General features: G+C 43.6%; 1 protein-coding gene across 4 annotated transcripts in view; it reads right to left on the minus strand.

Moving 5' to 3' along the window:
• Positions 1–1,478: 1,478 nt before the first annotated feature.
• lpgat1 (lysophosphatidylglycerol acyltransferase 1) overlaps positions 1,479–26,651 on the minus strand; it is a 31,114-nt gene continuing 5,941 nt past the window's right edge. Inside the window, exons 4-9 of one of the 4 annotated variants that reach the window (XM_061270661.1) lie at positions 16,961–17,056; positions 15,493–15,772; positions 13,997–14,123; positions 3,884–3,990; positions 3,499–3,639; positions 1,479–3,266 (exon numbers count right to left, since the gene is read on the minus strand). In XM_061270661.1, coding sequence (XP_061126645.1) covers positions 3,226–3,266; positions 3,499–3,639; positions 3,884–3,990; positions 13,997–14,123; positions 15,493–15,772; positions 16,961–17,056 — 792 coding nt within the window. In that variant the 3' untranslated portion in view covers positions 1,479–3,225. Of the gene's footprint in view, positions 3,640–3,883; positions 3,991–13,996; positions 14,124–15,492; positions 15,773–16,960; positions 17,057–20,523; positions 23,448–23,525; positions 23,610–26,651 lie in introns of those variants that run through there. The other 3 variants (XM_061270664.1, XM_061270662.1, XM_061270665.1) reach the window with 3 other exon arrangements.

The following is a 26,651-nucleotide window of genomic DNA, read 5'->3' on the forward strand; positions in this document are numbered from 1 at the left end:
TCCTCCTTGGGGACTTCCGATAGGACTTTGTCTAGGTCAGCGTAGAAGGCCTCCTTATCTTCGTCCTGTGCATCAAGTGTTGGTGCATAGGCACTAATGACCGTGGCCATCTGATTGTTGGCAAGGATCAGGCGTATGGTCATTAGGCGCTCGTTAATGCCCACAGGGAGTTCATGGAGGTGGTTGATGAGGCGGTTCTTGATAGCAAAACCCACACCATGGATTGTTGGCTCAGTTGCAGGTTTTCCTTTCCAAAAGAAAGTATATCCACCTTTTTGCTCCTTCAGCTGCCCTTCATCTGCTAGTCGGGTCTCGGAGAGTGCTGCGACGTCGATCTGGAACTTCCTTAGCTCTCTGGAGATGATGGCAGTTCGCCTTTCAGGTCGATCACTGGCTTGGTTGTCCGTTAGGGTCCGCACGTTCCAGGCTCCAATGTGTACATGTTTTTGTTTCTGACCGCGTGATGGTGATCCCTCTGGATGCGGTATTCCAGACAGGATTTTGTGAGGCAGGCTATATTTAGGGTACCTTTTCTAACCCCCTCCCCTAAATGGGGTGAGCAGAGTGGATCCTAAATAGGGCTGCTCAGCCCTGGGTGCAGCTGCCGAGAAGCTCTTCTGCCTCAGTCCAAAAACTTAACGGCTGAATCTAACACCCACCGCCTGTGTGTCAGGTTGTGGCTAGGGGCTGCCAGACCTCACTGTCCTGCCCCCGTTACCACTTCCTGATCGCCACAGGACTTTGTTGTCCAGGATGTAAAATGGAATACGTTCCCTTCAATACGCCTGCGCGTGACGTCTTTTAACGTGGGGAGACTGATGCGCCTGCAGCCACCACACGGTCCTTGGCAGAAAGGGGCCGGGATCCAATGGCATGGGTCCATGACGATTTGAGACCACCCTCTGTTGCAGCCTTCGTCCGCCTTCAGTGCCGTTGTGACTCACAGTGTCATCCTCCGCCACTCCCACCGTTGAGGTCTTTGGATCGCACTTTGTCTGGAACCTCCCCTTCGACCTTACCGCCATGGTTGAACCTACCAGGAGCCGAGACTCCAGACGGCATCGCTCTTAGGTTCATCGGAACACGCAAGGCTCTCCACCACGGCAAGGTGGCGATCCATGGACTATATGTGATCATAATATCAAGTACTGACTTCCATATTTTACCTCAATACTGACATTGAAACCATACCACAGCAAAAACCTAAAACATGCCTGCTTGTTTATCATAAACTGGAACATTTCAAGGTGACTGACACGTGGGAGCCAAAACAACCGAAAGGCTTTCATAGACATCCTGCCATCCTATTTTCTTGAGACTATATAGGGGGGTGGGCGTCCTGAAGGCTGCAGCCTTCAGCCTGGTCTTCACTGCAGCCTTTTGACATCTTCTATGAGGGGTAAAGGGATGTTTTATTACTTGCTGCCACAAGGTTTTTCCCTGGTTAAAAGAGCATAAAGGACAAGCATAGCACAGAGTTTACGATCTTTGATATTTTATTCCAGCACAAGTTTTTTTGTGTGTTGGCTGTGTAACTAGGAATTGAAAGGAGTACAAAATGGGGAATTACAGACAGTTCTAGTATCATTTGTTTTAATCCTTATTGTGTTTATTTCCTAAAACCACAGCTAGGAAAACATCACTTTCCCTGCCTTCTTTGGAAACACGGAACACGGTTGAAAAAAAAAATCGGATAAGGACCAATGAATGACAGATTTTAAAATGTTTACCTTTTAAGTTAGGTATTTTTTTTTGGTATTTAACAGTTTTTTCCAAAAGTGACATAGAATGCGGGCCGGCAACCAATACAATTTTTATTATTAATGCCAACAACAAATGCCACACCTCTAGATTTTTTTTTTTTTTTAATCAAATGACTTTCAGAACTAAATAACATTTTTCAGCTCAACCCTTTTGGAACAATTGGTCCTAACAAATCTTTTTTTCCCTTAGGAAAACACCATAACTGGGAAATGTAATCTTTTTAGACAGGGTTTCCCCAAAATGATGTCTGTGTCCATTTTATTTGGGTTTCCGATTGTCAAAGTAATTTATGTAAATTTCAACTAAAATACAAAGTCCTCCATTTCTTGGCAATTGGTGCTTGTTGTAATAGAAAATTAATGATACATTTTCATGTCCATTTTAGTAAAGGAACAAAATTCAAGGCTTGAGCTAACTTTTGGGAAACTCTGTCCTAAGGAATTGGCAAAAGCTTAGAACAAAAAGATGGTTTAACATTGGATCGTCACGACCAAAAGTGTTCGGGATGACACAAGGCTTGGGTAGCATTGCCAATACCGTCTTGTTTGGAAACAGGAAAATAAAATTAAAATCACAACAGTGTACCAATGAGAAGTACACACAAAATTATATTTTGTTTAAAAAATAAAATAAAAATAAAACTTGACTTACTCACAGACAGGTGACGGAAATTGCTTTTCGAGGTTTGTTATGTACAGAGGGTTTTGTGTTTTTAAAATGAAATATTTTATGAATTGTCTCCACCTTCTGACGTCACACAGTAACAACACATAAAGCACATTATTCAAGGGGAAAAAGTTCATTAAAAAATAAGGGAGGGGCCACCCACACATGATCACTTCTTCCTACTGTATGAATGGCTGCACTTCTTAAAGCCAAAGTGAACAGTTATATATTTTTTTCTCTCTCACCCATTCAGTACAAACAATTATGTTCCCTTGTGTTTGTGGACAGATGAGCATATGGCTTAAATAAATGTAAAACTATACCGCGTGATAAAAGAGTGGAAACAAAAAAAGTCTAGCTTTCCCAGTCCATCTTTTTTGAGATGACGCACATAGCAAATAGCACATAGAGCAAAAGACAAATTGCTTTTCAAGTGATCTGTATGTTTCCACTAAGGTTTGACGCCGTTTAACTTGGAGCGGGTTCGCCAGTGTAAACAGTCCAGACGACAAAAAAAAGATAAATGTGCTGGCTGTCGTGGAGATGCGCAGGCTAAAAAGAAATGGGGAAAAAAACACATATGTAGGCAGCTACCATTCAGGAAGATATCCTGGGACAGGGAGCAGTTTGGATCTTTAGTGCAATGTGGGCTGAGGGGGGTGAGGAGCAGAGCGTCCACGCGTCTGCTTCGAGACGTCCACTGGCCATGAGAAAGAGGGCAGGCTAAAAGGTGGACTTGATGCTTGTATTCTCACAGTATTCACAGACGTACATGTCCAAACACACTTCATGAAACTACAGCAGTCCTTTGTCCTGAGCCTCTTGAATGCGCAGGCCTGTGTGTAAACATCAACATGAGAGCCATGATGTGAAAGATCATGTGTCGTGTTGGGCCTGTAATTCTGTTTGTCTACACGTCGTATACATACTATATATATATTTTTTTTAGTGCCCCCCAGTCTTTATTCCCGCCGCGTGAATTGCAAAGGTACAGTCATCCATCGCATGACACCGGCGGAGCCCGAGGCGCTTCTTCCTGCTCACCTCGTCGGCGTACTCAAAACATACCGCAGTAGAGGTGCCGCAAGAGGCTGTACCACATGTAGCCGGAGACGAAGGCAAATGACTGGATGGCGCACAGCCACACGGGGTCCAGTGTCATTTGCCGAGAGATCGCTTCTTTCTGGCCCTCTGGAGGCGGGAACGTTCCTGTTGAGAAGGAGACGAGGAATGGGAAAGGTGATTGATTCCTAGTGGCAATCACGGCTACTAGTTAGCACTGCTAGTCGAGTTCACGCTACATACGCTCACCGCCAAGATATGAGCTGTATCAAAACAACACAGGAATCAATGTGGATGGTTATGACGAGTCTTAGATTGCAGTAAAGCGATATATTGAAGTGTAGCAAATGTTGTGAAAACTACTATAGAAATTCATCAAAAGCACACAAACCTGTGTCGTAGAAGTGGGCCAGTAAGTCCTCTTTTTCCACAAACCTCTGATACAGCCAGTCTGTCAGAGCCTGCTCCTCTACAGGAACTTCTTTAATTGGGTACATCCTGAAAGAAGACACAAAAGAAATGTGTGAACGGATCCGGCGAAGAACTTGCACGTCAGCAACAGTCTGAAGCCCATTTTAAATGACAGTCGATAAAATGCTTTCTGTGCGTATTTACAGTAGCTTGGACTAGAAAAATCATTAGCAGAGTGACCCCCACTCACCTGAGCGAGTTCAAGTGTTTTTATTTCACACTCAAAGGTCACACTCAAAGTCTAGCCACACGGGGGCCTTAGTGGGCTGCGTTCACGCAGCCCCTGGTCACCTTCAAATAGAGGTTACGGCTCCTCCCTCAGAGGAGCATTTCTTCTGCACTCAGTGTTACTTTAATATTCCTGACCATTTAAAAGGACATCTGTGGAGAGGATCTGGAGGAAGAAGGCAATGGGCCATACAGTATTGATTCCATTTAACATGTATTGATTGGTTAAACCAGGGGTGGGCAAACGTTTTGACTTGCGAGCTGAATTGGGTTCTAAATTTTGACCGGGGGGCCGAACCAGGAGCTGATGGATGTAGTGTTTGTGTGAAGTAATATAAATGACATGTAAAGGTTATTGCATAAAAGGTTTTTACTTTTAGAAGATACTAAAGCATGGATATTAAAAAAAGCTTTTTGAAAACAAATGCATTTATTAAAAGCATTAAAAAAAGATTTCACCAAAAAACTACTATCAGTGATTCTTATTAAATACGACACTGTTATGATGAATAACATTTTCCATCACTTCAGCGCCTGCAGGTCAGATTTATGAAATATGTTTCTCTAATGAGGCGAAATCACATCCAACGGCAAACATTCTGACCAAATACATCATCTTGAAGAATCAGTGAAAGAATACAAGGCTTAAGGCTGTCTACGTTCCAGGAAATGATTTGGTCAGAAACAATTGACGTGACAAATGTAAAAGGCTTGGCCGAAGGAAACAGCTGAGTGAACTACCAACACGTTGATATTCAAGAGCTTTCCGTCACTCTAAGGATGCATTGACACTGCACAAGTTAAAATACTACAGTTATTCTTTCTTCACTGTGTGTGTGTGTCTACGGAGCAAGATCACTTTATCACTGTGATCAATTGTATCTGAACTGTTGTGTGGGGTATGAAGTTAATGAGTGTCTAGGCCGGGTGCCTCTTATCAGTGCAGAGGTCATGAGTAAAGAACTATCACTTTATCACTGTCATCAGTTGTATCTAAACTGATGTGTGGGGGATGAAGTTAATGAGTGTCTAGGCCGGGTGCCTCTTATCAGTGCAGAGGTCATGAGTAAAGAACTATCACGTCATTGTCACAGGTGATCATGAACTTTATGCTAAGCTGACAGATAGTCGAGCAGTAAACATTGAATAATACGAGTACATTTGGAGACACATTTGAATGTCTATTTCTGATGACTGTTTCACTAGGCTTTGAACCAATGACCAAATCGATGCTGAGAAAGATGAACAAAATCCTGTGCTGGGAAAGAGGGAAAAAAAAAAACCAACTCGTATATCGTAATTTCCAGACTATGAGCTGCGACTTTTTTCCAAAATTTTGAACCCTGCGGCTTATAGTCCGGTGCGGCTTATATAAGATTTTTTTCGTGATTTTTGTGATGACTTGATCACTTTTATACACTCGTAAAAAGGCTGTGGACCGTTGTTGTGCGGTATCTTGAAGAAAAAAACAACAAAAATACTATTTTGAAACACTACTATGGCTGCTGCTGATTCTGGCTGTGTTGCTTGTGATTATGAACTTTAGTAGGAATGCACGCTAGGTGACCTGCGTCAAAGGGCTCTAAACCAAGGATGCCCAAACTTTTTCAGCTCGCGAGCTACTTTTGAAATGACCAAGTCACAAAAATATAAAAAACTAAAAAATAATAAAATAAATTATATACCGTAATTTTCGGACTACAAGTCGCGTTTTCTTTCATAGTTTGGGTGGGGGGGGCGACTTATACTCAGGCGCGACTTATATGTTTTTTTTTTCACAGATTTTTACTTGATCATTAACACATCACTTACCGTTTTTTCCCATGTATAATGCGCCCCCATGTATAATACACACCCTAAAAACGGCATGTTGATGCTGGAAAAAAGCCTGTACCCATGTATAATACGCACCCCAATTTTTATTATTTATTTATTTTATTTTTTAAGTCCCAATGATCGTCACACACGCATCTGGGTGTGGTGAAATTTGTCCTCTGCATTTGACCCATCCCCGTGTGATTTTGATCCATCCCCTGGGAGAGAGGGGAGCAGTGAGCAGCTGGGTCCCATTTTTATAGTCTTTGGTATGGTCTTAACTAGGCTGTATGTATTTTTTTTGTTGGCGTTGATTTCCCGTAAAGGCACCACCGCGATCAGTTCGGTTAAAATGAAAAGAGGAAAGTGACGTGCGGACATGTGAAAAAGGCGGCTCTGTATGGGAGAGAAGTTGAAGAGGAACAAAAACAACCTTGGAAACCAAAACTTGCCCCTCGTCGTGACTCGGAGCCGCAACAAATGTTTCAGATTTGTGTAGGGTACATTGTGACAGCAAACGAGCAGGTGATCGCGCAAGCGTCTGATACGAGAGCATTGCGTTCGTATGGAGCATGTTTGAAATGAACAGCAGAGACGAAAGGAACAAGGCAAAGTGTTGTGAAATAAAATATTACCTGTAATACGCATTTTGTTATTTGCTGATTATATTAAACTATCACATTCATTGTCAGTCAAGAAGAGGACTATTCGCATCGGATCCATAGTGCGCATGCGCAGTGATACTGCCTCCGTATGACGTCCAGTCCGCGATGGAGATTAAAAAACAAACAATATTTGACAATAACACAGGTTTCTGTTCCTGTCTTTGGTAATGTCACCCTGTCTTTTTGTTCCACGTCTTTGTCGGTCAGTCCTGTTGTTGGTTTTGTTAGAGAGTTATGTTAGTTTACCAAGTCTGTGTTTTGAGTTCCTCCAATGAAACCTGGTCCAAGCTGCACTTGGTCGCCCTGCTCCTTTCCACACTCCACACAAGATTTTCTTCAAAAAATGTTGTACCATGATTTTCTTACAAAAAATAAATAAAAATAAATAAATAAATAAATTTGTACCCATGTATAATGCGCACCCCAGATTTTAGAACAATAAATTAGTTAAATTTTGCGCATTATACATGGAAAAAACGGTACTTACAAGTAGTTGACCAGTTCACATGTTATTTTTAGTATAGTTGATCACTTCAATGCTTTGAATCTTTATCTTGAACATATTCCAAACATGACAAAATAGAGAGAAAAAATCAAATAAAGTAATTAACACTTTAAAGCGCCATATCCTCTGGACATGTCCTCTGTCACCAGGATGACATAAAGGACGAGAAATTTGATCGATGGATTTAATGATTTGGAGTGACACAAATGGTTTGATAATATTGTTGTTTATGTGATAGTTATTTAAAATATAGTTTATATAATCGCTGTATGGGCCTGTGGAATAATTTGAACTGCGGCGCGGCACACGGCATTGTTGACAAAGGACGATCGATAAAAGACGAGAAATTTGATCGATGGATTTAATGATTTGGAGTGACACAAATGGTTTGATAATATTGTTTATGTGTTAGTTATTTCAAATATAGTTTATACCGTTCTTTTCCGTGTATAGTGCGCAAAATTTAACTAATTTATTGTCCTAAAATCTGGGGTGCGCATTATACATGGGTACAAAAAAAAAAAAAATTTTTTTTTTTAATTTTTTTTTTTTTTTTTTTTAAGTCCCAATGATCGTCACACACGCAGGGAGGCAATGGGTCCCATTTTTATAGTCTTTGGTATGGTCTTAACTAGGCTGGATGTAATTTTTTTTGTTGGCGTTGATTTCTCCGACTGCCCGTAAACGCACCACCGCGCTTCGTGCGCGCACGGGACAGCAAACGAGCAGGTGATCGAGCAAGCGTCTGATACGAGAGCATTGCGGTCGCATGGAGCGTGTTTGAAGTGAACAGCAGAGAAGAAAGGCAAAGTGTTGTGAAATAAAATGCACAGAACGGATGCGCAAGACACGTCAGCTATATAAAGAGCGAGAGTTGTTTTCTTCCTATTAGTTTCAATTCACAGTTTAATTAGCAGTTTCAATCAGCAAATAACAAAATGCGTATTACAGGTAATATTTTATTTCACAACACTTTGCCTTGTTCCTTTGGTCTCTGCTGTTCATCCTAAAACACAAAGGCGCTCTTTAAGCAATGCGACAGTGAGCGCCCGGCGCGCTGCGGTTGCGCGACCGCACCAAATTAAGCTCCCTGCGCAGTGCGCACTGAGGTCCACTTAAATTTTAGAAAGTACATCAGGACTTTAAAAATATCTTCTAAATTTCAGCGACGGCTCTGTCACAATAATCGACCAGCCCGGTGCAGTTGGGCGGTCGGCGGCGCGCTACGGTTGAACGTTCTCTCGCGCGCTCTCTCTCTCGCTCTCTCGCTCTCGCACACACGCAAACCGGATATCATACGGAGGCCGCCATTACAGATGCGCAGAACGGATGAGCAAGACACGTCAGCTATATAACGAGCGAGAGTTCAGTTCTCTACCTAAATCCGTATTACAGGTAATATTTTATTTCACAACACTTTGCCTTGTTCCTTTCTTCTCTGCTGTTCACTTCAAACACGCTCCATGCGTACTATACATGGGGGCGCACTATACACGGAAAAAAACGGTATATCGTTGTATGGGCCTGTGGAATAATTTGAACTGCAGCGCGGCACACGGCATTGTTGACAAAGGACAATCGATGGATTTAATGAATTGGACTGACACAGATGGTTTTATAAACATGTTATTTATGTAAATTTTTAAATAACTGAATGTTACGTCAGGCCCGTTCTCAGCTCCTCGTTTGTGTTTGTCACGTTAGCATACCGTATCGTTTAGCCTGTTGTTGCTCGTTCATGTCTGTTCTTGGTGTTGGATTTTGTCGAAAAAATTGCCCCCCAAAATGCGACTTATACTCGACTTACTTATGGGTTTTTTTCACATCTTTGGGCATTTTATGGCTGGTGCGATTTATGCTCCGGAGCGACTTATAGTCCGAAAACTACGGTATATGTCAACGTGAAAAAAAGTCCTACTTTCATTCCCTATGAAAGTGATACTTCTTACTATGGCCGGCTGCCCCACTCATTTTTATACCCTTTCTTAAGTTTAAGAGAAAAAACAGGGTTCTGACAATTGGAGTTTACTCGCGAGCTAGCGTGTTTGTGTTGTTAGCGCCGTTGTTTGTACATGCGTCAAGTGCGGAAATGAATAAATAAAAAAAAAAATAATAATATCACGCGATCGACCAATAGTGGCTCGGCGATCGACCGGTCGATCGCGATCGACGTATTGGGCACCCCTGCTCTAAACCCTTTCTCTTACTCTGCCAAGTGACTCAGAGATAACACAAAGCAGTGGTGCTGTTTGGACCATCTGCATTGTATTAAAACCCAATCAATCAGCATTTAAATTAAATTCTTCCGACATTTTGCTCACCAAAAACAAGTTGTAATAAATGTGAACTTTTAATGCATTTTATTAAGAAGGTTACTTTGAACCCTGAGGCTTAAATGGCCGTGCGGCGTATTTATGGATTTTTACGGCCTCCATTGGGCGCTCTAGCAGGAAGCAAGAGCGAGACAGACGAAGAAGAGATAATGCGCCAAAGAAGACGTGCTAGTTTGATTGTGTTTTGAACATTTCGCGCATCACGCACACACCCTCATTGTGGAAAACACACGAAGAAATGCATTTGATGCAGCTTTTAAGTTAAAAGCAATCGATTTGGAATGCATAAAAGCGACGACAAAAGAAAGACTGAGACTGTGTGGCGAAGGATATCTAACGCTATTCCAATCGGACAGTGAGGAGGAAGACTTCGATGGTTTCAGTGCACAGGAGGAAGATGAAGATGGCTCTTTTTTTACTTTTACTGGTATGTTTTTTAACGAGCCCTGTTGGTGCTGTACTACCGTGTTGCTGCTGTGTTACCGCCGCGTCTCAGTGACTTTTACCGGTATGTTTTTTTTAATCCAGCCCTATTAGTCTTGTGTTACTTCCATGTTGCTGCGGTATTACTGCCGCGTCACAGGTAGTGTTTGGAAAGAAATGATAAGGTATGTTATTAAAACTTTAAAAAAGCTTTCTGTGTCCAGTCTTTCTTTGTTAATAACTCGCGTGCACACTTCCGTGTTGCTGCGGTACTACTGCTGCGTCACAGGCAATGTTTAGAAAGACATGTTAAAGTATGTTATTAAAACTTTAAAAAGGCTTTCTGTGTACTGTCTTTCTTTGTAAAAAACCCGTGTGCACGTGCGGCTTATAGTCCGGTGCGGCTTATATAAGAAAAAAAACAAATATCCCCGGATTTTAGCTGGTGCGGTTTATAGTCCGGTGCGGTTTATAGTCCGGAAATTACGGTACTCAAAGGTGTGACGAATTGATTGTGGAAGCCCTCAAACCAAGCCAATCCAAGTAGGAAATGTGAAGTGTTCCACGTACTGGCCCCGTAGCTCAGCTGTTTTGTGGGCGGAAGAAAAATCCAAAGAAGGCTTGAGAAAGCAGTACAAGTGCAAGCTCAACAATTCAGACGTGTGACCCGCATCTTGTCATAGACACCTTGCAGCTCCCGCCAAGAGTAGCTTTCATTAAAGCAGACAGTAGAGCATTAAACAAGGAAAAATGAGCCCGTACAAAAAAAAGCAAAATCTTCAACACCTACCACTGCCTTCGCTCTGCCTCTGTACACCCACCTAACTCTCTCAAGTGACATTCTGTAGTCTTAGGATCTGTAAAACTGGTCTTATATGGCGAAAAGGCACAAGAAAAAGGCTGGGTGGATGGGATTAAAAAAAACATGCAGAGCACAGATTCATCTAGAATGCTACACAATGCTCAGCTGCCTGTTGAGAGGCTTGGTCCCGGTAATCTGATATCAGGCAAAAAACACACACACAGAAAGAGGCTGGAACAGGTGGATTCAAGACCTCTTGCCTCACCACAACCAAGATGGAATGATTACAGCACTAATTGTGATCCATTGATGATTCTACACTATACCAATAATCTCATCATGTCACCAGGGAAACTGATATCAAGCAGTCTGTGTCTCATTAGACAAAAGGCACCTGGACAAGTGGTAGTGTTGATGTAATAATGGAAGGAAGCTATAAAATAGAAGGATGGCAAGAAGAACAATGTTCTACCTACTTGTGTAGGACTATCCCCTCCCCCACCGTCTGTTGTCTTCCGGGTTAGAGCACGCTGGCGTCAGATTTGTTGACTGCTGCTTCTGTCCCGGACCGTGTCCGTTACTTGTTTTTCGTTTTCCCGTTTTCAGTCCACCCGTCTCTTCTCTTATTTTTCTCGTGTTGTCTTCCGTCCACCTCGCTTCCCCGCAGCTCCGCTCTCACCCATCTGTCTCCTCTACCAACTACTTTAGCCAGCTAGCCAACAGCCAACTGGACAAAACCACCACCAGACCCTCCTGCCTCCCGACTTGGAGCCTGTGGCCGCCTGCTGCGGACTCGACGGCAGCTCTGGCCCGGTTCTCTGGCCTTCCGTCCGGCGTCCGCGTGGGACGGGCTCCACTCCCTGCGGGCTCGCCAACCGTGGCTCTGCTGTGTGCCGCCGTGGTGCGTTGGGGCCTGCCGTTCGAGCGGGTGCAGTCGAGGTCGACCTGCATCACCACCTGGTCCACTGCTCCTTCCACACGAGGCTGGGATCCTTCGCCGTCGCCGCTACATCTGTCCGGCATTTCTCAGATGGCTCACCCATCTTCCTTATGGACTACCAACCCCCCGTCACCCCCACCTCCCGTACTGGCAACCTCAACAACCTCCGCTCCCGCCCCTCCTGCTCCTCCATCCATCCCCTTTCACTGCTGACCGATGTCCTGTTCACTATAAGCTACTGTCTCTCCCCGCCCCCCCCGTCCACTCTTTTTTTTCTTATTCCATGTAAAGCGTCTTTGGGTTATTGAAAAGCGCTATATAAATTGAATGTATTATTATTATTTATTATTTGTGACACGAGTAAGATGTTTATGATAGAAATACAAACCGTTTAAATCCTACTCTAAATGTGTTGAAACCCACATGCTTGGACAAATACCGTTTTTTTCCATGCATAATGCGCAAAATTTAACTAATTTATTGTCCTAAAATCTGGGGTGCGCATTATACATGGGTACAATTTTTATTTTCATTATTTTTTTTTTCATTCGGATATCATACGGAGGCCGCCATTACAGATGCGTTTTATTCTCTGCTGTTCACTTCAAACACGCTCCATACGAACACAATGCTCTCGTATCAGACGCTTGCTCGATCACCTGCTCGTTTGCTGTCACAATGTACCCTACACAAATCCTAAACATTTCTTCGCTATTGAGTTTGCTAGCGCATGCGCAGTGATACTGACCGGCAGAATAACATCCGGTTGTTCCCAAAGATGATATTTTTTCTGAAATAATTTTACGTTCACGGCCTTAAGTAGGAGTCAAAATTTGCGGTCGTATTATACATGGGTACAGGCTTTTTTCCAGCATCAACATGCCATTTTTAGGGTGCGTATTATACATGGGGGCGCATTATACATGGAAAAAACGGTAAAAATAAGGACCCCCCACAGCAAGTGGGTGATTTAATTGGCAGGGCAACCACTCAGAACAGACAGTGAGTGAGGTCTTCCCTGTTGCTTTTCTTCCTGATAACACCAACTTCTAGCGCTTCTTCTCATCAGTGCATAACATTCCTCCTTTTCGGTTTCAATTTAATGTTTATCTTGTCATTAAAACGTACTTTTGTTGAAGTACACCCTGTTTAAAGAAGTCATCAAGACTGCGCACACTCAATATTTACCGTTAGAACAATTCAGCCTGTGGTCAGACCTAATTGCCTAAACCGAGCACATCTGAATACTCTTCTTAATAAAAATGTGTTGTTCTGAAGTACATCATAGTACTCACTCCTGTGTTTATCTGAACAGCGGGCACATAACTCCTCTCGTCTGTGCACCTGTACCAGCCTGGATCTTGATCACTGACGTGTGTGCGCGCAAGTTTAACAGCTGTGCCGCTAGTTGGGGTGCCTGTCTGCAGAACCGCTTACTATGCAAAGGAAGGTGACTGTTTTAATGTTTGGTTAGACTGTCTCAAAATTGTGACATCTCTGACAATTTATAACAAACACAATGAGCCCTTTGCTTTAGTCCAAGTTGGTGAATGACCAGAAAAAAACAACAACTACGGAGACAGATCATCAAGGCAACTTCAATAAATCACATTTTGTTCAATTACACCCTGCAGAGTGAAGTGTTCACAGCATCCCGAGGGTCATCATGACTTCCAGCAACTGCCGCTTGACCCTGAATGCATCCCTCATAAGATACTACATAGATGCTGTGTACAGTAAAAAGACATTTATCTTGACTGGGGTCTTGCAACGAAGCTAATCCAGATGCACCTTTATCGTATAATTAAGTGAAAGGATAACTACACAAGGAGACCTTGAGGACAGCGAGAGGACATTTTCTCTACCAAGAGCAGCGATATTATTAACAGTACTAAATGTCTGGTGGTCGCAAGTGAACAGCAGAGAGTATAAAGTGATAAAATAGCCCCCATTTGCATTTCTAAATTCAAAGGAGCAAAGGTAAAAACACCTTTGTTGAGAAAAAAAAAAATCTTGAATAAGCGCAAATGCCACAGCTGGGGGGGAAGGTCATCACAGCGACCGAACAGAGGACAGTGGTGCATTAAGTCATCTAATAACTTCTTCAGCTCTGGTGCATTCCGCTGACTCACTAAGTATGAAAGCAAGTTGGTGGGGACTTCCTTCTGTACTCTTGAGCTATCAGTGAGTGGATTCTCAAATTCTCCCTCGATAGAAGTAAACACCTTAGGAGAGTGACAATATCAGTCTCAAAGTCTATGTACTGAATTTAGGAGTGTCAGTCGCTGCAACTTTGCTGATCTGATTTTATTTCACCCTTACCTGTAGTGAACATGGGTGACTGTTGCCGACCTGTAGCCAAAAATCCACGTCTGGATGTCCATGGGTCTGGCTTTGGGATAAGCTATGGTCACATCTATCACCCACTGCAGCCCTTTGCGCTTTTTACCTGGAACGGAGTAGACACCAAAATGATAATGCCAAGCAGAATGTGATAAAGGGTAATAGGGGTGAATTGTCTATCTGCTTTGAATTTTTACAATTTTTTATAATAAATAATTGGCTATGAAATGACATCTAATTGAATGGGCAAGCCAGTATTAGTGAACTGTATACAAACTTGTGTTGACTGAGCATATTTGTCTGCAAATTAGCAAGGTGAACCAAAAACCATGGCACACGTTACCGGCTTATTCATACCACAGAATAAGTGACTTAGCGGGCTTTCTTGGCATTGATGGGAATCGCCACAGCCATCACAGCATGGGTAATTGGATCCCAAGCTTTGTCTAACCACGCAAAGAGGAAGCCACACTCATGTGTGCAGCGGGCCAAAGTACGAGGCTTTGAGCCAACGCATCGCTACAGTGACAAACCACACTGTAATAAACGGCAGAGGTGCGTCCTTCAGCATACACTGCCAGGGGGACATATGCAGCACCTTGGTCGGAACTACAACGTGACAGTAGACTCAAGATCACCCAGAGGCACGCTTGTGATTGGTCGACTCATATGGTTTATCATAAACCGTTTCGAGTCATGAACTTTGCCGGGGTGCTTCCTATCTTTTCGCCAACATGTACACCTTATCAGTGTTTAAGCCAAGGAGACACTGAATGGCCGTTAGACAGCGGCACGCATAGTATTTACATCAAATCTGGTTTTCTGCAAGTGGCCCATTTGTCTCGGTGTGAGTCAGCAAAATGTGGGTACCTCTGCAGAGCATCAGGGATGGTCGGGGTGAGATGGCGCTTGCATAAGCGTACGTAGAGGACATAGGGACAGAGTACACTTTGGGGTATTTGTTTTTTTTTCTCCTGCCCTATGTTTAAAAGCCATTAGCAAGATTCAAGTGGAAGGACAAAGCCTCTCTGCACCAACCTGCTTGCAGCGTTGAGAGAAAGCGGCTACAACAAGAACATGCGCAGGCTGCACACGGGGCCAGCGTGTTTTGACACTCTTGTCTTGATAAACTCACAGTGGTTTGCATCAAGCACCGAGCCTGCCTTTAGGGCACGCAGCTGAGCCGCATTTTCAACAATGCTGGCCAAAACATGCTTGGGACTAAAACTACAACAAATCACCCTTCAATTGGATTACTTTAGGCATTCGTGTTGGTTTTGCTTTTGTGTGTTAATGTTTTCTAAGGTCATACAAATTTAACGGTTTAGTCAAATGTTTCAGCTCAGTAAGCATCCAAATACAAATGATCCATCCCTACAACAGTTTTTTTAAATTTAAATAAATGCAACCATTTGCACGAGGTTGCTTCGATCTGAAACCTGGGCGCCGTTTTTGCACATGTACGTGTTAGTTACCGGTCTGGTTGGGTGTCCCGCTCTCATTGCCCACACTGCCATTTTCATGTTGGGCTGACAAAGTTTTCAGGATGACCTGGGTGGCACCGAGGCGAGGCAGCGTGACGTGGGTCAGGTGGGGTAGAGAATGCTTTTTGGCAAACAACTGGCTGGTTTCCCTCCGCTTGCGCAGGAAGCCACCCTCGGGGAACAGTACGATCCACTTCCTGTCACGACTATGGTAATATTTGTCTAAGTGTTCCTTCAAGTAGACCAGCTGCTTGTCTCGGTGGGCTTTACCCTGAAGGGAATAAAGACATGCCTTGACAACACTTACAAGCAAACACTAATAAATTGGTGGCAGCACAACTGTCGAGCACTCTGATGAGTAATACTGTCACGCCACGGGTGTGAAAAAAATGACATTAGGGACATTAGCAATGACATGGAGGGAGGTTGAGAGGATTGATCTCCAGTAAAGTTCAGTTGGTCAAAAGCCAATTTAAATGCATCAGCGGCATACGGGCTTTTGGCGGGGTTATAAACTTGCGTGGCACACCAATCAGAGAAGAGATCAGTGCATCGTTTATGTGTCAGGGTTGAGGGAAATATAAAGTCCACCCATATTAGAGGATAAATTGACACTAGAGGCAGGTGTGCAATACAATCAAAAATGTTTATACCAATACAAAATAATTATTCTTAAAAATCACATGAAATTAACAGATTTTTTTCTGGAATCTTTTCTCCATTTATTTATAAAATAGGCCACATTATTTTACCCTTTTACTGACTGGGATATCATTTCATAGCCAGTGTACAGTACGTAGAGTATGTGATATTTCTTAGCACCACGCTAATGTGTTTAAAATTGGATCTTGTTCCATGTGCAGCCTACTGCTGCTGTGCACATGGTGGCGAGATATGTCAGCTCCGCCCCATGAACAGCAGATGCTTGCCTGGCTGTCGCTGCGTGAGGTATTTTGGGGAAGGATGTCAGCAATGCACACTAGACTGCCAGAAGGGATCAAAGAAATGACTAAGACCAGTCAGGCTTGTACGCGGTTCAAGGTGAATCGGCCTTGACACGGTGCTCTACGAGGGATTCTGAGGCAGAAATTTGCTGGGCACTCAAGTAAAATGATTAAAAGCAGATAAATGCTGACTGGCGATAAGAATGAATCAATGAAGCCTTAAAACAACATGCGTTATATTCCAGGAATTCAGGGAGGATAGCATTCACAGTATATTCCCAGTGGGTGTCCTCGTGAAGGCTGGTCAAAGCAGCCTGCTCTGCCCCACAACAAAGGGTTAGTCTGACCTAGCAGGGCTGAGCGGCCTACAACCCCCCAGACTCCACACACTACTGTCCATAGTAGCTGACCTTCACAGAGAACGCCACAGCCTTCAGAAGACTAAATGTGTGTAAGCCTTCCAGCGGGGACAGGAGTGATGATTTAATATTTCACATGATGTGATGAGTTCTTACCTGTCTGATGAAGAAGTCGCCGTGTATAAGGGACACTAGGCCAAAGTTTGTGTATTTGAACACATGGTCCATCAACCACATCATTTTTCGTACCACCTGGAAAGGAAAACAAACGTACTTTTTGAACCGTAGCATACTGTTAATATACCCTATTTTTCGGGCTAAAAGTCGCTCCGGAATATAGGTCGCATTAGCCATAAAATGCACAATAGCGTGAAAAAAACAACAACATATATAAGTCGCTCCGGAGTATAAGTCGCATTTTGGGGGACATTTATTCGACAAAATCCAACACCAAGAACAGACACAAACGAGCAACAACAGGCTAAACGATAGGTATGCTAACGTGACATAAACAGAAACGAAGAGCTGTGAACGGGCTTGACGTAACATTCAGAGTTATTCAAATAACTATTACATATGTAAATAACACGTTTATAAAATCATCTGTGTCCCTCCAATTCATTAAATCCATCGATCGTCTTTTATGTCAACAATGGGAGCGCGCCGCTGACGGCGCTTGCACTTCAAAATATTCCACAGGCCCATATAACGATATATAAATTATATATCAAATGACTATTATATGATTATATAAGCCAGGGGTGTCAAAATTATTTTCGTCTGGGGTCCGCATACAACTTAAACGGATCTCAAGGGGGCCAGACCAGGTCAAAAATTACATAGAACTAACAATAAGTCCACCTTTTTTTCTTTGTATTAGTGCAAAGAAGAAGACGTAAATTATAAAAAGTCTTTATATGAAATGAATTGTCCCTTTTACTAAATATATTATGAACAAGGAGTGGAGCTCTTTACAAGCCCTAGGCTTCGTCTCCCTCCTTGCACAGTTATTGATATAATATGTGCTAAAGAATAAACTAAAACTAACTACCGTATTTTCCGCCCTATTAGGCGCACCGGGGTATAAGGCGCACCTTCAATGAACGGCCCATTTTAAAACTTTGTCCATATATAAGGCGCACCGGCCTATAAGGCGCATAAAATAGAAGCTTTACTGCAACAAACTGAGGTTGACTAGGGTTGCGGTATGCACCCACTAGCCAATAACCAACGAGCCCTCTGTAAACAATCGCGTTTCTCAAATGATCTCCTATAAAATGATTGGAACTGACTACAGTTCAATCTAACGCATTGGTGCTACTTACCTATGTTTGCCTTCCATATCGATCCGTAGATTTACTCGAAACATGAACAGAGCAGCCTATTTTGACATGAAATAGCCTCGCGCGTATAGCAGCTATCGTTATAGCATTAGCCATCCGCAAAAACCCATGACCCTCAGCTTGCAATCTCCCATGAGCCTCAGCAAAGTGTAAACAATCGCGTCTCTCAAACGAGCTCCTATAAAATGATCAGAACTGACTAAAGTTCGATCTAACGCATTGGTACTACTTACCTATGTTTCCCTTCCATATCGATCCGTAGATTTACTTGAAACATTAGCAGAGCAGCCTATTTTGACATGAAATAGCCTCGCGCGTATAGCAGCTATCGTTATAGCATTAGCCATCCGCAAAAACCCATGACCCTCAGCTCGCAATCTCCCATGAGCCTCAGCAAAGTGTAAACAATCGCGTCTCTCAAACGAGCTCCTATAAAATGATCAGAACTGACTAAAGTTCGATCTAACGCATTGGTACTACACACCTATGTTTCCCTTCCATATCGATCCGTAGATTTACTCGAAACATGAACAGAGCAGCCTATTTTGATATGAAGTAGCCTCGCGCGTACAGCAGCTATCGTTATAGCATTAGCCATCCGCAAAAACCCATGACCCTCAGCTCGCAATCTCCCATGAGCCTCAGCAAAGTGTAAACAATCGCGTCTCTCAAACGAGCTCCTATAAAATGATCAGAACTGACTAAAGTTCGATCTAACGCATTGGTACTACACACCTATGTTTCCCTTCCATATCGATCCGTAGATTTACTCGAAACATGAACAGAGCAGCCTATTTTGATATGAAATAGCCTCGCGCGTACAGCAGCTATCGTTATAGCATTAGCCATCCGCAAAAACCCATGACCCTCAGCTCGCAATCTCCCATGAGCCTCAGCAAAGTGTAAACAATCGCGTCTCTCAAACGAGCTCCTATAAAATGATCAGAACTGACTAAAGTTCGATCTAACGCATTGGTACTACTTACCTATGTTTCCCTTCCATATCGATCCGTAGATTTACTTGAAACATTAGCAGAGCAGCCTATTTTGACATGAAATAGCCTCGCGCGTATAGCAGCTATCGTTATAGCATTAGCCATCCGCAAAAACCCATGACCCTCAGCTCGCAATCTCCCATGAGCCTCAGCAAAGTGTAAACAATCGCGTCTCTCAAACGAGCTCCTATAAAATGATCAGAACTGACTAAAGTTCGATCTAACGCATTGGTACTACACACCTATGTTTCCCTTCCATATCGATCCGTAGATTTACTCGAAACATGAACAGAGCAGCCTATTTTGATATGAAGTAGCCTCGCGCGTACAGCAGCTATCGTTATAGCATTAGCCATCCGCAAAAACCCATGACCCTCAGCTCGCAATCTCCCATGAGCCTCAGCAAAGTGTAAACAATCGCGTCTCTCAAACGAGCTCCTATAAAATGATCAGAACTGACTAAAGTTCGATCTAACGCATTGGTACTACACACCTATGTTTCCCTTCCATATCGATCCGTAGATTTACTCGAAACATGAACAGAGCAGCCTATTTTGATATGAAATAGCCTCGCGCGTACAGCAGCTATCGTTATAGCATTAGCCATCCGCAAAAACCCATGACCCTCAGCTCGCAATCTCCCATGAGCCTCAGCAAAGTGTAAACAATCGCGTCTCTCAAACGAGCTCCTATAAAATGATCAGAACTGACTAAAGTTCGATCTAACGCATTGGTACTACTTACCTATGTTTCCCTTCCATATCGATCCGTAGATTTACTCGAAACATTAACAGAGCAGCCTATTTTGACATGAAATAGCCTCGCGCGTATAGCAGCTATCGTTATAGCATTAGCCATCCGCAAAAACCCATGACCCTCAGCTCGCAATCTACCATGAGCCTCAGCAAAGTGTAAACAATCGCGTCTCTCAAACGAGCTCCTATAAAATGATCAGAACTGACTAAAGTTCGATGTAACGCATTGGTACTACTTACCTATGTTTCCCTTCCATATTGATCCGTAGATTTACTCGAAACATTAACAGAGCAGCCTATTTTGACATGAAATAGCCTCGCGCGTATAGCAGCTATCGTTATAGCATTAGCCATCCGCAAAAACCCATGACCCTCAGCTCGCAATCTCCCATGAGCCTCAGCAAAGTGTAAACAATCGCGTCTCTCAAACAAGCTCCTATAAAATGATCAGAACTGACTAAGGTTTGATCTAACGCATTGGTACTACTTACCTATGTTTCCCTTTCATATCGATCCGTAGATTTACTCGAAACATTAACGGAGCAGCCTATTTTGAAATGAAATAGCCTCGCGGGTACAACAGCTATTCGGTGACGCCCCCTGACTACAGTTACCGTAATGCTGGGAAGCGATGTGACCTTGTAATTTACTAGTCGTACTAAAACGTACTAAAACATTTTGGCAGAGCACTGTGTACAACCAGTATGGATCAACAATTTCATCACTTGATCCATATATAAGGCGCACCGGACTATAAGGCGCACTGTTGACTTTTGATAAAAATTTAGGTTTTTAGGTGCGCCTTTTAGGGCGGAAAATACGGTAACTAACAACCTAAGAGTTTTTAAGAAAAGTATGTGCAATTTCAACAACACTTTTACATTTATTCAAGTGCAAAACTCACATAACATATATGGCATGCATGAGAAATAATGCAAAGAAAACTGACAAGAAAACTGACTAGCACTGACTTTCCCAGAGATTACAACAGCAAATATTCAGAGCTGTTTATTTTCATAGTGCAATGTTGAAAGCAGCATTCCATAGGGATTTAGTCTTGCTCAGTATTTGCCCCTGAAACTTGGCATCTTTTAGCCTGCACAAGTGCATCAATATCAGGCATCATGTCCTGAGAAGCAGCCAGTTTCAGAATCTCATTTAAGAGCTTATGTGTGAGCTTTGAGCGAAGCTTTGTTTTATTAATGTACCTGCTCACAAAAGTAGGTAGTCCCAAACATGGATAACATTTTTGCAGCCAGCGCTGTCAATTTAAGATACTTGTAGTAGGAGATACTTGTAAAATGTGTCCAAGCCCACAGAAGCAAATTTGTCCTTCAATTCTACATCACACTGCAAATTAATGATTTCAAGTTGCATTTCAACGGGCACATCAGGAGCTCTGACTGTGAATGGTGAGCGAAAAACTGCAAATTCTGTCTCAAGTTCGCAAAAGACCTGAAATCGCTTCTCAAACTCCCTCAGCAACCCTGAAATCTTGTCTTTGTACTGTGTCACTTAAGGATTAAGGCTTGCTGCGCACACATCTCTGAGACAGGGAAAAAAATGAGCAGGGTCACCGCTTGCCATCTGCGTCTCCCATAACGCGAGCTTTAACTTTAATGCACGTATGCTGTCATAATACTGTGTTACAATTTTTTTGCGTCCTTGCAACATTTTGTTCAGATTATTCAAGTGCTCTGTAATATCAACCATAAATGCAAGGTCCTGCAGCCGAAGTGGGCACTGTAATTCCTTAACAGGTTTTCCTTTTTTCTCCATGAATTGTCAGATTTCCCCACGTAGATCAAAGAAGCGCTTCAGCACAGCACCTCTGCTTAACCATCTCACTTCAGTGTGGTATGGCAGACCATGGGTAATGTTACAGTCACTGAGAAAGCTGTCAAACTGACGATAATTGAGACCTCTGGCTCGGATATAATTAACAGTTCGGACAACCACCTCCATGACGTGATCCATTTTTAGCGACTTGCAACATAATGCCTCCTGATGCAAAATGCAATGAAATGTCCAAAAATCACCTCTTCCATTTGCGGCTTGTACTTTCTCTCTGAACTTTGTTACAACACCTGCCTTTTTCCCGATCATTGATGGCGCACCATCAGTAGCCAGGCTTACTGCGCAGGACCAGTCCGCCCCGACTCTGTCCAGCGCTCCAACAACGGAGCGGAAAATGTCATCAGCTGTTGTGGTGTCGGTCATAGGCACCAACTCGAGAAACTCTTCTGTGACAGTCAAAGTCTCGTCAACTCCACGAATGAATATGGCCAGTTGAGCGACGTCCGGAATATCAGTACTCTCATCAATTGCAATGGAAAATGCCAGAAATGACTCCCCTTTGCGTTTCAGTTGGCTGTCCAAGTCTGTCGATAGTTCCGAAATTCTGTCTGCCACGGTATTTCTCGTCAAGCTAATATTGGCAAAAACTTGTCGCTTCTCAGGACACACAATTTCGGCAGCCTTCAGCATACAGTTTTTGACGAACTCCCCGTCACAGTATGGCTTTGACGCTAATGCTATTTGGCTAGCAATTACGTAGCTGGCTTTCACCGCAGCATCACTGACCTCTCTGCTCCGGGTGAAAACAGATTGCTGTTTCCTCAGACCCCCCCGCATTTCATTTACTTTCTGTTTTCTCAATTTTCCGTGCAAGCTGTTGTATTTTTCTCCATGCTGAGTTTCATAGTGGCGCCGAATATTGTATTCCTTAAGCACCAAAACTTGCTGCATGCACACCAGGCACACGGGTTTCCCATTCACCTCCGTGAACATATAGGAAGAGGTCCATTTTTCTTGAAAAATCCGACACTCTGTCTCCACTTTTCTCTTTTTTGACAAAGACATTTCACTGAAGAGGGGGCCAGGGTCAACAGAAAAAGCGGGTAAAGCGATAGAACTGACTAAAACACAGCGCCCCTAGCGGACAATACAGAAACTGTTAAAGAAAATTAAATTTATCATTTTTTTGATAATGCAGATTCATCCCGCGGGCCAGACTAAACCCACTGGCGGGCCGGTTCCGGCCGTAGGTTTGACACCCCTGATATAAGCAATAACCATCAAACCATTTGTGTCACTCCAAATGGCACCCCCCTTCGGAACTGGCTGCTAGACTTCCTCACCAACAGACCTCAGTCAGTCCGGGTCGGACAGAACACCTCAGATGTCATCACCCTCAGCACAGGCTCCCCTCAGGGCTGCGTCCTGAGCCCCCTGCTGTTCACCGTGATGACACACGACTGCGTCCCCAGGTTCACCACCAATCACATCGTGAAGTTTGCAGACGACACAAGGGTGGTGGGCCTCATCAGCGAGAATGACAACCTGGACTATAGGGAGGAGGTGGAGCAGTTGGTGGGCTGGTGCAGAGACAATGGCCTGATCCTGAATGTGGAGAAGACGAAGGAGATCATCGTCGACTTCAGGAAGAACCAGCCTCACCACGCTCTACTGATCATCAACAGCTCAGATGTGGAGGTGGTCAGCAGCACTAGATTCCTGGGGGTCCACATCACAGACGACCTCACCTGGACTGGGACCACCACGACACTGGTCAAGAGGGCACAGAAGCGATTGTACTTCCTGCGGAGGATGAGGAGAGCCTACCTACCCATCATGAGGACGTTCTACCGAAGCACCATAGAGAGCATTCTGACGAGCTGTCTCTCGGTGTGGTGTGGGGGTTGCAGCGCCTCTGATTGGAAGAACGTAAGGAGAGTGGTGAGGACAGCAGAGAGGATCATCGGGGCTCCTCTTCCCTCCATTCAGGACTTGTCATCCCAGCGCTGCGTGTCCCGAGCCCGAAATATTATTAGTGACCCATCACACCCCCACCAAGGACTGTTCTCCCTGCTACCCTCTGGGAAGAGGTTTCGCAGCATCCGCTGCAGGTCTACCAGGTTCTGCAATAGTTTTTTCCCTACTGTCGTCAGACTGTTGAACAGTCAGCCTAGCATTCCCCTGCGCACTTTGTAAATACTGTTTTTGTTTCCTTCATTGCTGCACTTATATATATATTTATCTTATTTCATATTTATATAGAAATGTCACTTTTATCCAGCCGAAATGTCATTCCTTTGTTGAGGGCCGTATGCAACGTAATTTCGTTTTGTGTGCACTGAGTGTTTACAAAATGACAATAAAGTCTGTCTAAGTCTAAGTCTAAGTCAAATCATTAAATCCATCGATCAAATTCCTCGTCCTTTGTCAACAACGCTGCGCAAGCGCCCTGACGTCAGCCTCGTCGTTATTCCACAGATCTAGTGTATAACTATATTGTAGCGTTAACAAAGTACAAGGACCCAAGCACCAGGCGTGTGGCGGCGTGTACTTCCATCCCCGGAGAGGTGGCACTTCCAGCCACGGAGGTGGAAGAGAGCTCCATAGAATAGGACCGGGCGTCCGTAAAAGCCATGTCTGAGCCCCATCCACCATCCCCGGGCAGCCACCCGGCCGAGCACCGGCCCTCGACTTCCATCCACGGAGGTGAAAGAGAGCTCCGTAGAGTAGGCCCGGGCGTGCGTAGAAGCCATGTCCGAGCCCCATCCACCGTCCCCAGGCAGCCACCCGGCCGAGCGCCGGCCCCCGACTTCCATCCATGGAGGTGAAAGAGAGCTCCGTAGAGTAGGACTGGGCGTACGTAAAAGCCATGATAGTTTTTCAAACCTTCTGTGTCACTCCAAATCCTTAAAACCTTCAAACTCTTCGTCCTCTGTGTCACTTATAAACAAAGTTTAATCGTGACAGTTTACTTGCCGGTAATGATGCCGTTAGTACGTGGGGCCCTTCGTCATCTTCGTCATCCCGTGATCAAATCTTTGTCCTTTATGTAAACAACCGCCGCGCCGCGCTGCTGACGTTACTTCAAATTCAAATTACAGTAATCCCTTGCTACATCGCGGCTCCACTTTTTTTTTTTTAATTTATTAAGAAATTCACATATAAGTTGCTCCTCAATGCAAGTCGCTCTCCCACCCAAACTATGAAAATAAACGCGACTTATAGTCCGACAAATATGGTACCGTTTTTTTCCGTGTATAGTGCGCGAAATTTACCTAATTTATTGTCCTAAAATCTGGGGTGCGTATTATACATGGGTACAAAGAAAAAAAAATTTAATTTTTTTTTTTTTTTAATTTTTTTTTTTTTTAAAGAAAGTCATGGTACAACAAAACCAACAACAGGACTGACCGACAAAGTCGTGGAACAAAAAGACAGGGTGACATTACCAAAGACAGGAACAGAATGACAGTAACACATGCAATGATCCAACGGTGAGCGAGGGGCAGACAGGACTTAAATACAAAACACGTTACATCGATTGAGGTGACAAAGGAAGAGAGGGGCGACGCGAACAGAAACTATGGCAACCTAGACACATAGCAAAACTGGGGACGAGACATGACAAATCTCCCCCGAAATAAAACTCACCTTTCTTCTTGTTTGTTGTCAATCGCGCATCGCATTCAGCCATCCTGGCCAACACACTTAGTCAGAAAAAAGCTTGTACCCATGTATAATACGCACCCAATTTTTATGAATTTTTTTTTTAAAAAAAATTAAATTTTAATTTTTTTTTTTTTTTTTAAGTCCCAATGATCGTCACACACGCAGGGAGGCAATGGGTCCCATTTTTATAGTCTTTGGTATGGTCTTAACTAGGCTGGATGTAATTTTTTTTGTTGGCGTTGATTTCTCCGACTGCCCGTAAACGCACCACCGCGCTCCGTGCGCGCACGGGACAGCAAACGAGCAGGTGATCGAGCAAGCGTCTGATACGAGAGCATTGCGGTCGCATGGAGCGTGTTTGAAGTGAACAGCAGAGACGAAAGGAACAAGGCAAAGTGTTGTACCATGACTTTCTTTATAAAAAAAAAAAAAAATTAAAAAAAAAAAAAAAAAAAACTTTTTTTCTTTTTACCCATGTATAATACGCACCCCAGATTTTAGGACAATAAATTAGGTAAATTTTGCGCACTATACACGAAAAAAAACGGTAATATTTTTCTCCTGCATTATCAGCCAGTGTTTAAAAACCTTTTGTTTGCATTTCTGCTGCCATTCAGAAAAACAGGCAACCCATTAGAGCAGGGGTCACCAACTCCGGTCCTCAAGGGCGCCAATCCAGTCTGTTTTAGATGTATCCCCCTGCAACACACTTGATTCAAATAATCAGGATCGCTATCAGCCTTTATAGAGCTTGCTGATGAGCTGATCATTTGAATCAGGTGTGTTGTTGTAAGGCTGCACCTAAAACAGGCTGGATTGGCGCCCTTGAGGACCGGAGTTGGTGACCCCTGCATTAGAGGTACACCCCTGAGAAAACAATGCTGTTAGAAAAACACATTGTGTAACTAGGCTTCATACAGTATTGCCATTTAAGGTCAAAGCCGTTCTGAGGGATGTGGCCTCATCTCAAGGCTATTTTGTTTTCCTGAGTTTTGGCCATGTGTAGCCAGAGTTTGGAGAGGGGGAAAATGAACCTATTGGAAAGGTGAGTGGCCGCATTGTAGGCCCTAGTTACAGTGCCGTGCGAAAGTATTCGGCCCCCTTGAACCTTCAGGCTTCAAACAAAGATATCAAATTTTATTTTTTTGGCAAGAATCAACAACAAGTGAGACACAATCGTGAAGTGGAACGAAATTGATTGGATAATTTAAACCTTTTTAACAAATAAAAAACTGAAAAGTGGGGCGTGCATTATTATTCGGCCCCCTTGCGCTAATACTTTGTAGCG

This window comes from Syngnathus typhle, linkage group LG22 (assembly GCF_033458585.1).
Source record: "Syngnathus typhle isolate RoL2023-S1 ecotype Sweden linkage group LG22, RoL_Styp_1.0, whole genome shotgun sequence".
NCBI classification, from domain to species: Eukaryota; Metazoa; Chordata; class Actinopteri; order Syngnathiformes; family Syngnathidae; genus Syngnathus; species Syngnathus typhle.